The sequence below is a fragment of the Pholcus phalangioides genome, unplaced genomic scaffold (genome assembly GCF_987345545.1).
Source record: "Pholcus phalangioides strain wild (caught in Gottingen) unplaced genomic scaffold, Ppha-v1.0 ptg000017l_1, whole genome shotgun sequence".
Classification (NCBI taxonomy): Eukaryota; Metazoa; Arthropoda; class Arachnida; order Araneae; family Pholcidae; genus Pholcus; species Pholcus phalangioides.
Window position 1 is genome coordinate 52,319,969 of NW_028301610.1, and position 13,228 is coordinate 52,333,196.

A 13,228-nucleotide genomic window follows, 5' to 3' on the forward strand; every position below is an offset into this window, starting at 1 on the left:
GGTGGGTACAAATGTAGACTTTATTCAAAATATACACCATAGGCCTGAGCACAACGATCCCACTGATGAACAAGCCGCAGGATTCCTTGTTCCCAGAATTCCTGTGGCCGTGACGAGACCCAGTCCTTCACAGCGTCCTTGAGTACGTCGTCCGAGTTGAAGCACTTCCCTTTCAGGTTTTTCTTCAGTGGACCAAACACATGGAAATCGCAGGGCGACATGTCCGGACTGTAGGGCGGATGGTCCAACGGCTCCCACTTGAACTTGGCCAGTTCCATGTGTGTGACTTTGGAGACGTGTGGACACGCGTTATCATGGAGCAGAACCACACCCTTCGTGAGCAGCCCCGGTCTTTTGTTCTTGATGGACCTGCGTAGGCGTCGGAGTGTCTCACAGTACACATCAGAGTTAATAGTTTTTCTGTGCTTGAGGAATTCCACAAGTAGCGGACCTTGAACGTCGAAAAAGACGGTGAGCAACACCTTGCCTGCTGACGGCCCGGCTTTGAACTTTTTAGGGGGAGGTGACGACGCATGCTTCCACTGCATGCTGTCCCGCTTTGTCTCTAGCTCGTAGTGATGGCACCAGGTCTCATCACCTGTGATGATCCGCTCCATGAAAGCGGGGTCTTCCTGATACCGAAACAGATGTTGCAGTGCTAGCCCCATACGCAGTTCCTTTTGCTGGTCGGTGAGCTGCTTCGGAACCCAAGCGGCACACACCTTCCGATATCGCAACCTGTCGTGAACAATTGTCCACACGGTTCCATAGCTGACATCCACCTTCACCGCCAACATTCGCAATGTGACACACCGATCACTTCTCACTAGGTCGTCCACCTTGTCGATGAGATCGCTGGTGATGACAGTGTTTGCCTGGCCTGGTCTCGGGTCATCACCCACACTCTCACGGCCTGCACGAAAACGGGCACTCCATTTTCTGACAGACTTATCAGAGACACATTTCTCCCCGTAAACTGTCACCATCCGGCGATGAATAGCTGCCGGTTTCTCACCTTCCGCTGTCAGAAATTGAATAACACCTCGCTGCTCCTCAATCGTCAAATTTTGCAGCACGAACGCCATCTTGTCCTCATACGGACTGCCGCATCATTTGGACGCCGCTTTTGATAAGAGCCTCTGCTCTCTCCTGCGCATGCTCCGATCCCAGTCAGAGACTCCAATCGCATCCAGAGATGTCTCGCTACGTTCTCCCATGGCGGAATATGCAATATTTAACTGTTACGTTTTTACGTCGTTTCGTACCTTTTCATTTGATCACCCCTTGTATAAATGGTGTTATCAGATTAATAGAGAAAAAAATAGGCCATCCCTTGCAATGGCTTATTTGTCTTTTTCACTTTACTGAGTTACCTCTAAGGCATCTTGTGAAGCATCTAGATGGATGTTCCATCAGTCCACATGGGCTTCAAGGTGATATCGGAAAAAAGTTTGGAAAATTGTGAAAGATTACATATATATATATATATATATATATATATAATATTGTGAAATTTAAATCAATCTCTAATAACCTTCCGATAATGGACAGTGACAACAGTGATTTAAGTGCAGATCAGAAATATCTTGAGGGAAAAGTATGGGCAAAGAACTGGGAATCAAGAGAATTCTAAAAATTAGAAATGAAGGATTATCAGAAGCAGAAACTCTGTACATTCCATGTTCCGAAAATAAAATTTTCTGCTAAGCACTATTCGAAACTAATTGCATGTGATGAAAAGTGCGAGTGACTGAACCACCTTTTACAAAAAATCAGGAACTGGACCCACAAAAACAGGGGCGTAGCCAGAAATTTCGTTCGGGGGGGGGGGGACCACTTTCATTTCGGGGGGGGGGGGACCACTTTCATTTCGGGGGGGGGGGAACCAAAGTGACAGAACAATAGATTTGGCCATCTTTTTCCCTTTTTTCGGTCATTTTCTCACATTTCGGGGGGGACCAGACCCCCAAGTCCCCCCCCCCCCTGGCTACGCCCTTGCACAAAAATTATCTGAACCTGCTTTTCCATCTATACCGAATTTTCCTTGTCACACAAAAGCAGTTGAACGGTGCGTATGACTCTTAACTGAAGCATCTTTTGCTGCATCAACAACCAAGAGTCGTCAAGGCTTCATTCAAGCCAGAATAAAATCAAGGAGTACTTTTCCATCGTTTGAAAAAAAAGCTTTATTTTGCAAAAAAGTGAAATTTAATAACAGTGTGATAACAGAAGCAGCAATATAGAGGCATTCTCCTGACACCTATAATATCAAACTGTTTTTTTTGTTTTTATAATTTGGAATATGGTTGTAGTTTTGTCCCCACCCCCAAAAAGGATTTATTTTAGAAATATATATATTTAAAAAGATCGTTCGTTTAAAAAGATTTTTATAATGTGCACTTCTTAGAAAAGTCTTTTTGCTTGTCCGTGAACCTCAAGATATTAAAATATTTTCCTAGATTTTGGTACAATGTCTTAAAACCTTGAAAGGCATCTTTTGAATACTAAGGCAACAACAATTTCCAAAAAAAGTGAAAAAACACCCCTTTTCGTTCCACCCTACTGTACATTCTTGAAAGAAATGGTACTTGGAGCAATCAACCTTAAATGGGATACAAACTCTCTTTTAAAAACCATTTTGACAGATGTCTACTGGATAAAATAGAAATACCTTCTGTACTAATGCCAAAAGACTCCTGTTACAAAATAAAACAAATTTACTTAAAATTACACAATACACATACCTGGGAGAAATGAAATTGCTGACAAAATTTAAAACATCACAACTGGAGCTATCAAATGCTATACTGATGGCTCCAGGATAACCGAAACTGGGACTGGAGCAATCTTCCGCATCTCTGGAGTGGATTATGACTACCATAAGATACACTTGTATCTTAGTAAAATGACTACAGTCTTCCGTACTCAAGTACTTACAATAGCTACACTAGCTGAGAGAGGGAAAACCTAATCACTAATGAGTATCATAAAAAAAAAAAAAGTTATCTTCTCTGATAGCCAAGCAGCATTCATGGCTTTTGACAACTTCAAGTTCCAACAGTGTGTCAACAACTGCACGATAATAACTTAGCAGTACTAGACAACAGCAACAACCTTTTCTGGGTTCCTGGACATGTAAATTTCAAGGGAAATGAACTTGTAGACCAGATAGCCAAAGAGGCAGCAAACCTGGAGCTATTTGGACCTGAATCTTTCTATCCTGTTTTCGTGGCAACCATAAAAGATGTCAAACAATGGATAGAAAATAAACATTATAGGCAATGGAAGTCGAGACAAGACTGCAGATAAGCTAAGCTGGCCTTGGGAACCCAATCAAATATTGCCAAAAAGTTCATCTGACTGAATAACAGATTCTAGAGGTTATGCAGATCTTAATTGGTCATGCTAACCTAGTGAAACATCTACACAACTGTGGCTATGCAGATTTATCTATTTGTTCTGTTAAACTCCACTTCACAGTGTGGGATGATGCGCCGCCTTTTCTACCTCAAGAAGGAACTACTTTGGTGATCATCAGGTGAAGAGAAGTCAAGTAGTAAATGAAGCTAGAATTTACAACTTGATAAGTTTTCGATAAATATACCAAGAATTACACCAGGTAAACATATGAACTCGTGGCGAGTATCAATTCCCTGTTCTGACTCAAACTCTGATGTGTTATTTTTCAATAACTTCATGTTGAGTTTTTGGCCATATGTCTAAGAAATCTTCTCTGCTCTTTTTCTTTAAAAGAATATCACAGATAGGAACAGCCTCATTTATTTAGAGATATGGCCTATATCGGTTGCAGTTATGCTATAATATCCTACTTTTACAGGGGTTCAACAAAATAGTAACAGATACCTTGCCTTTTGTTCTCAATGCTTTTGCAAAACCTCTGGGAAATCTCCACAGAACGATACTTCACAACGATTCTTCATAATCCACAATTTGTGTTATACTGCTTGGTGTCATAGCAATGGACAAAATTGCCTAAGCTCTTCCCACATGGGACACCAAAGAATGGTGATCATGATTGTATACCATATAAGGTAATTTTTGTAATAGGAAAGAAAAAAAACCAAAGAAAAATTCATCATGAATTATGCTTTGGTATAATGTATAAGAAAATAAACTTTGGTAATATTATAAGAAAATACATATTAATTACAAGTTTTAACTGCTTGAGTAAAATGAAGCATGCACGCGGTAGGAACAATAAAGAAATCACTTAGGTGGCAAATCTGAAAGATCAGCCAGCTCAATGGCTACTTTCATATAGGTCAACAATCAACCTAAAATTCATGGATTTTGAGGTAACAGTAAGCGAGAACTGTTTCAGCAAAACATTGTATACAAAAAAATTTGGCATATTTTATGGGTATAAATAATTAAAAAAACAACTTTTGCATTAGGGTTTAAGTGAGAACGTGGAATAAATATAACATTTTAACATTATAATGTATAGGAAGGAATTGCGACTGCATTCAAACATCATATGAATGAGAAATGTATATAACTGAGGAATGTAGAAACACAAAGTTCCACTGTGCATTAATGTCATTATACTTTTCACGATACTGGACTGACAATAATGTAGCATAATAACCTAGTTATTCAAATCTGTTAACTCCAGAAGAAAAATCCTACTTATCCATAAAAAGCATAACGAGGCCGATTTTCTATAATAAACCCGAAGTCTACCGAAAATGTGTAAATTATGAACTCAATTTTAATCGACCTTCGACTGTAATAGCTCACATTATACCAAATAAACGATTGCTCCAGGAATTTTTTTAGCAGATGAAGCTGTAACGTGCCGATGATCCCCCGGCGTAAAAGTCTGTAGTCGCCGTCATGTGATCTGTTGTCATAAATAAATGTTACTATTCATCGGCAGCGGTGATCGTATGGCGACGATCAAGGCCGATCGTGATGTCTGCCTACGATCGCATGCAAATGAGGTGACCTTGAAGCCGATTGGCTTGATTAGACATGTGCGGTCGTAAGTTTTTCCTTAAATACCAGCGTACATTGTAACAATGCTCTCTGATTCCGCGTTCATCTTTTGTTTGTTCTATTCAACTGAAGCCCTCTAGTAGGACGGTTCACCGTTTTGCTACCGTATCCATTGGCCTTAAGCTGAAAATTAGTTAAAATGCAATAATTTACAGTGTTTGAATCCGTTTTCCGGCAGGTCCGGAATCGAAAACATAAAATAATCTTCACAGTCAAAGTTCTCATTGCTGATCAAGGTGGTCTGGCCCTCAACCGAGAGGCCCCCTGGAGCTGATCAAGGTGGTACGGCCCTAACCGAGAGGCCCCCTGGAGCTGATCAAGGTGTTCCGGCTCTCAACCGAGAAACCTTCTCTGATACTTGCGGGGAAAGGCTACGTCGAAGTGTCTAACAACATCGGATGTCCGATCAATATAAAAGTTTGACTGTTGATGATCATCAATTGGTGAGCCAGTATCTTTCTGTTAACGTCAAATAGAGGGCTCCACGTTATACTAATGTATTGTTAAAATTGACTAACTTTATAATTAAATTGAATAAATAATATTTCATGCGAAAGTTTATTTGTAATCATTTTCCACTTGTCATTTGCCACTTTATTACTGGATATTTCGAACCGGGCAAGCAACTCCCATAAGGGACGTTGCAAATCTTCATTTCTAAATGTGGGAGATTTTCATGTAATATTAATTAATTTTAAAAACAAAATGACTTACCTGCACCTATAATCTCACCCCAATTGTATGTCTTTGTATCAATAATGGCTACCTCGTTGTTTGTATCAGAAACTGTAAAAAGATCAAATTTATAAAAGAAATTTTAACACATATTACAAATACAAAGGCCATAACAGGCGAAACGCCCGATGAAGAGACTGAAAAGATACCCATAAAAAATATAGATGGCAAATATAACTATAACACACCAATGAACCAGAAAAAAACACATAAATAATCGATTACAATAGAATATACTGCTCATAAAAAAATTATGATTGTCTCGTATAACTTCATTTATACCATTAGAAACACATTTTGAATGTTTCAATCGTGCTTGAATTCACAACCCTCAAGGGTGAGCTATTCAAAACCCTGTTAGACAAAATTCCCTGTGATAACATGAGCTGGACTTGTCTGTTACTAATTCATTCCATAGAAAATTTTAAAAACTTCAAATGTATCCTCTTGTACCTGCATTCTTCCTGTGTAAACATAATCAAAAAGACTAGTCTCTCTTCATAGCTCAAGCTCTCTGTACAATATAGAGGGGGGGGATGACAGGATTGCAGCCCTGTGGACTGAACCAATTATAAAGATTTTCTGTATTTTCATGCAATAAATTCGCTATAGAAAGGAGCATGAAAAGTCTGGCTTGAGGCCCACCAAAAATCCTGGACTAGAGACCCTGCTACAGGATGTGGGCCATGCACATAGCTCTTTGCTGTACTGTCTCAATGAAGTCTATAATGGAGGAAGATGTCATAGCCCCAGGTGAAAAACTGCAATAAAGAAAAGTAACTGCAAGAACTGAGTATTTCTTCAGACATTGCTTTATTCCACTCAACATTCTGCAAAGATTTCTGAGCATGTATATAATGTTGCGGAATGTCAATATTTGTTTGAAATATCTGGAAGTTCCCCATTTCTTTGAAGACATTAAATGAAGCTTGGATGCTTTCATTTATCTGCAAGTTATCTTGACTACTGTTACTGCTAGACATATTTTTAGATTGTTCCCTCCCTACTTTAGTGGGCTTCCATGCAAAATCTTCAGAATTGTATAATCTATTCCTTTTTCTTCACAATACTTCGCCATTTCTACTCTACTTCTAATTTTAGGTTCACTTGTTGAGGGATAGTGATAAACATCAACTCTTCGCTTTGCCTTTCCACTTTGACAAGGTACCTCCTTCTCATAGCGAATGTTATTGGGTCTAGTATTACTAGTACCAGGAGCATCATCACTCACCGTGATGTCATCCTTTTGTTCTTGGTATGGAATATCCTCATGCAAATATAACTTTAACCAATTGAACATATTCCAATCTGAATTGTGTTTTGTGAGAGTTCTCTCCATTCCAATTTGCTTTTCATTAAACAGTGACATTTTTGGTTTCAATGACTCCCTTCATTTCGATAAAATACTCTATAACCTTTTGTAAATACCGCATATCCTACTAGGATACCAACTTTAGCTTTACGCTGCAGTTTATGAAATTTCTGTCTTGGTACATGCACATATGCTGTGCATAATATCTGTTTGAACTAACTGACATTTGGTTTTTTCCCAAACCACCTGAAATATGGAGTTTCATTAGTTATAGAATGCAACACTCTATTTTTCAAATAATTAACAGCCATAACTAGTTCTGCCCACAATTCTGATGGCAATTTAGAACAATGCAAATAAGTTAGAACACTTTCCATCACAGTTCTGTTGTATGTTTCTGCCTCACAATTCATCTCAGGGGAATATATGTTTTTTCTTTCATGTTTAATACCCTCCAGCTTCAATTTGTATTGAAATTTCTTAGACAAATATTCTAAGCCATTATCCGTTCTATAAGAGCTTTTACTTCCTTTCCTGTCTGAAGTTCTCCCATAACCTTAAATTGAAGAAACTTATCAAACACTTGCTTTTTGTGCTCCAAAGGATATATGAAAGCTCTACAACTATAATCATCATGAAACTAAGAAAATACAGGGCATTCCCCATAGATGGTATTTTAGCTGGTCCGATGGCCCCCACATCCTGAAGCATTGCTCCTAGGCTGGGATCTTTCACGGGCCCCTTTATGATAAATTTATAGCGTGAAAAACAAAAAAAAGGATGAAAATCATCCCGGGCCCAAGGGCTGGAGCCTTGTCAGCCCACCCCTTGTGGGGGCCATGGCTGGTCCCCATAAATCTGAGTGTATTAACTCAAGAACTTCTTTGGATCTCAGTTTCATAAGATGGGAAATTAGCTCTTTTAGAGTATATATTTCCACTTTCACATGCATAATCTTTTAGACTGGAATTTTTCAAACCAATTACTTCATCTTCTCTGACTAATTTACTGAGCATAGCATTATTAAAATGCCCTAAGCGTTCATGCCAAACGTTCGATGGAATAGATGAATGCACACACACTTTTCTCTATTTTCATTTCTCAATTTCTCTACTATATCCTTCAAAATTCAAAAATCAATTACTTTATTTGCATTGATGAACAGATGTCCATCAGGATAGTAAAATTTAATTTCACCATTACTGCCAACAAATGTGAATCTGGTGTCATCCATTATTTTTCCAGCAATCAAGTAAGTTCCTCTGTGATACCGATACATAAAGGGCATTTTTGAGGGTTTCTATGCAATTCACCATCAGACATCACATTCACTACAGCATCGCCAATTTCTTTGACTGTAGTAGGATGGGGTCCAAATTTTCCTCCACAACTGTATCTTCCAAAGGTCTATAATTCTTGAAGAATGCCATTGATGATAGCACATGACATGTGGCAGCAGAATCCCATGTGAATGTTGATTTTCCATCTTTTATAGTCTTTTTGTTGATACCATCCATCTTGGTGATACCCTCACATCTCATTGGCTAGGATTTTTGGCGGCCCAAAACAGAAGCGGATTTAAGGGCGGCGCACCAGGCGCACACCCTGGGCCACGTAAAACCCAAACGTTACACTTTTTTCTAATTTAAGGGGTCCAGTATTTACATTTGCGTCCGGAGCCTCAACTGACTTTAATCCGCATCTGCCCCTCCCCCCTCCCAAGCAAAACTTTTCACGGGTTCTTCTGCAGTGAATTTACAGCTTCAAAAACACCCTAAAAATTATGGTAATTGTCCCAGGCCTGTTTTCATGTCTGCCTTACCCTTGTGGGGTCAAATGTCGAACTTCACCATACGGAAATCGGGCGTCGACATCTGCACAACAATTTTACGGAATTTAAGAGGTGAACTTTAAAGTTATTGGCAACATCAGCGGATGGTTTTTCTACACAAAAAAAAAGTTTATTACACAAAAAAAAAGCAAAAAAAAAATATCATTTAGATAAAAGCAAACTTACATGGAGTAGAATCTAGTTCATCAATATGTCACTATGAAATCCTTTAAATTTTGAAAAAAAAACAAATCTTAAGCATTTTTTTGCTCACATATGAGCGTTTCATTATTCCGATAGAGCAAATTTGTGATTACTACTATCTGATATAAATAGTTCAATCTTACACGAACGGCGGGGAATGGTTCGATTCACTACATGCAGCTGGTCATCCGACAGATGAACGGGAAAAAAATTACACACCACAGGAAGTCCAGCCAGGGCCGCAACTAGAGGGGGGGGGGCAGACGGGTTTCGTACCCCACATGCTAGACCTGGAGGGGGCGCAAATTTCATTCATTCAAACATCGCCTTCAACATTACGAGGCGGGGTCAAAATGCCCGCTTGCCCCGGGTGATGAAGCATCTAGTTGTGCCGCTGAGTCTAGCATAGGAATCCATATTGCTGTACAGCAGAAACGATTTTCCCCCTCGTGTGTGTGTGTGGTATAGGTAGGTATACTGTATATCTATTCAAGAAAACAGCCAGGGAATTTTAGCCGCACACTAACTGCATGTTATCAGCGGCTCTCTTTTCGCTGAGTAAAAAAAGACCGGCAGCTTCAATATTGTTAATTGAATGCATGTGTTCAATGGATCTTGCAAAATGATTTTTTCCTCTCCCTATAGAAATATTTGGTTTTGAGGAAAAAAAGAAGCTTATTCCCCTTTGAAGTTATGCAGCTTGGCGAGTAGCACAGATGTTTTTCTTGTCTCCAAGGAACGTGGGATACCAAGGTTTATGGCATTATTTCTTCAGGTAATTTTCGGTGGTGCCGACAATGGCAAACCGTGAACACGCAAAAAGGGTCATCTGGTTGTCAACAGAGAGCCCTGAAGCAGCCATTTCCCACCCCTGCTGTATTGTTTGGGTCTCATGAAGACGGATACTCAAAAATACGAAAAGAAAAAAAACACAATTAAAAATGCTAGTTTCGAGGGGGACGTGAGGACCAGAGGCACGTTTCCCTTGAGGCCTTGCAACAAAACGAAGGAGTTTCAGTGCGATAAGGGAAAGAGGGATCCTCCAAATTCTTGTAATTTAAAATTGCGGCTGGAACAAGGGCGTAGCCAGGGGAGGGGACTTGGGGGTCTGGTCCCCCCCGAAATGTGAGAAAATGACCGAAAAAAGGGAAAAAGATGGCCAAATCCATTGTTCTGTCACTTTGGTCCCCCCCCCCCGAAATGAAAGTGGTCCCCCCCGAACGAAATTTCTGGCTACGCCCCTGGGCTGGAAGCCTTTGTTCTGGAACTCTAGGAGGGTTTTTCATCTTACCTTGTATGATTTTTATGCTGAGAAATTAAAATAATATGTACCATAATAGTGAAATAAACCAATTAGTTATTCGTGGAAATGCTTGAAAAATTAAAAGGTAATGAACATAACGGCCCGGCGGTTGAGAAACATTGTTTTAGACGATAACTTCATGGTGATAATTAAAAACGTTATGTATCTTTTCTTTTTATTTGAAGTCATTTATGTATTTTTTTCCTTCACAAATTATCCCTCACACTGCCAAAAGTCGTGAAAAATAGAAAAACAAACGTCGAACCATTTCTCCTTCGTCTTTGAATCTCAATGTACAGCATCTCATTTCACTAGGATGTTTTTCTTAAATACATGTTTCTGTGTCTGTATTTGTCTATTTAAACTCATGTTGAGCTTTGAATTTTAATTTTGATAATAGCACAGGAATAAACGATTCTGTCGTGTGTATATATATATTTATTTATTTATTTAGTTTTTTTTTTTTTTTGCGGCACAGACTTCAGATAACAAAGCTACACCATTATTGCATTTATTATTATTTTTTCTCTTATTTTACAAGTTTTATTTTTTCAGTGACTTTTTTTGTACTTTTTAACTACATCGATGAGACTATTGATTGATGCCTTTTAACCCTTTACATGGCATAATAGCAATAAGCTTCCTTATGATTTTCAGCAGTAAATGAGTATATAAAGTAATGAAAAGTAATGGGTATATAGCAGCTTTTTCAAAGTGTACGTCGCTGTTTCTAGGGGTATTGCCAACCTTTATGTGGGGTGTCGTGGCGAGCTTGAGATATTGATTTGTTTATGCTTTGAAGAAGTTCTTTTATACGGGAAAATATCTATTAATCTATCCTGAAGAGCCGCTGACGAATCATGAATTAGGCAAGGTAGCCGTGGTTGACAAAAGTTTGTGAACCATTGGAATAGATTGGGAAAGTGTTCCACTGAGAGAGGGATTAACTTTACAAAATATTTGGGCTTGCCAATGCTAAAATAAGAAGGCGAGATATCTTGTCAATGCCACTAAAAAGGTTGAGATCCGTCTGAAATCAGCGATGCAACGTACTGTCTCAAGTCTATTGCTATGACTTCCGTTGTGGAATTGAGATTCTATGATGCTCATTTTATTCTCATGCTTAATGGACATATATGGTGTATGAGAAAGTCCCTTGGACCTGAAATGACTTGTAAACCAAAAGAGCTACAGCAATGCAACTCCTTACAAGGAAAGGGTCCCACGAATATGACTTCAAAAATTTTAATTTAAAAAAAAAAAAAGCTTTCAGTGAAATATTTGAGCTATGTTCAAATGGTGATTGGTATGATTGGTATTGCTTTAGTAACACCAGCAAATATGTTCCGGCATCCCTGGAGCCGGATCTCTTCAATCAGCTCCAGGGGGCCTCTCGGTTGAGAGTCGGATCTATTCCAGCAGTGGCCTTTCGGTTGAGAGTCGGATCTATTCCAGCAGTGGCCTCTCGGTTGAGGGTCAGACCACTTTGATCAGCTCCAGGGTGCCTCTCGGTTGAGAGCCAGATCTCCAAGATGTTACTTACTGCACGTAGCCTTGACAAGGCCAGCTGCTACGTTACTTTCCGTCTATCATCAGCAATGAAGTATTTCGACTATGAGGATAAATTAATGGTTTCGATTCCGGACCTGCCGGGAAACAAATTCAGATACTATAAACTATTTCATTTTAAATAACTATTAACCTATTTTCCCAGCCTAAGGCCAAATGACACGGTATCAAGACGGAGAACTGTCCAACTAGAGGGCTTCAGTTGAATGAACAAAACAAAGGATGAGTGCAGAGTCAGCCCTGTTACAACGTACGGCCGGTATTTAAAGGAAAAACTTCCGACCGCACGTGTCTAAACAAGCCAATCGGCTTCAAGGTCACGTCATTTGCATGTGATCGTAGGCGGACATCATCACGATCAGCCTTGATCGTCGCCATACGATCACTGCTGCCGAGGAATAGTAACAATATTTATGACAACAGATTTCCGTGACGGCAACTACGGACTTTTACGCTGGGGGACCATCGGCACATTACAAAAGACAATTTTTGGCCAAAACAGCACTAGCACCCACAGATAATTCTTTTCTGTCTATCCTCACAATATAAATTACTTTCTTTTTCGGAGTCTTCCACAGTCCAGTTTGTAAACTCACTTCTACAATCCACACAGCAGACATTCAAGTTTTTTAAGAATGATGCTCTTTCGAGACCATTTCCAAAAGCACCGTGAAAAATTCATAAATTACACACAAGGTTCAATGTAAATAAGTCAAGGTGGACTAGATGTTTTTACTGCATAGTCCATTCTTTTTATAAAAGAATTTGTTTGCATTTTAATGTTGAATGCCAGTGTAATAATTTTTGACAAAGAAAGAACTCAAGTTTCTAGCCCTTTGTAAATATTTTTTTTTGCATCTGCATGCCCAAAAATACTGAATACCATTGAATGCTATTGTGTAGCATCAGAATCCCCAAACCGAAAATAGGCCTATGTATCCAACTGCTTTGCTATATAAACTGTTGTTTCACCTATGCACAAAATGTGCACCATAATTTTGAATGATGAATGTTACTGACTGTACAAGACAATGAGGTCATACATACGATATTATTTTTCCCATCAAGACATAAGTTTATAACGTCTACTCTACATGTTGAACCTTCAAACTAAAGCACACAAAAAATTAATAAATCAAATGGTCCACATACACAACCCTCTGCAAATAACCATAAGAAGATAATAAACCTTAAAACCAATCAATTATGCTTTGGCATAATCATTAATTGCAATGTACAAAATTTGTAAACTTGA

The 13,228-nt window shown here is 39.0% G+C and overlaps 1 protein-coding gene across 1 annotated transcript in view; it reads right to left on the reverse strand.

Annotated features, from left to right (window-relative positions):
• The window catches only part of LOC149074100 (nuclear pore complex protein Nup133-like), a 254,535-nt gene that overhangs the window by 237,388 nt on the left and 3,919 nt on the right, over positions 1-13,228 (reverse strand). Inside the window, exon 3 of the mRNA XM_089247323.1 lies at positions 5,734-5,805. Within this exon, the coding sequence (XP_089103449.1) occupies positions 5,734-5,805 (72 nt within the window). The remainder of the gene's footprint in view (positions 1-5,733; positions 5,806-13,228) is intronic.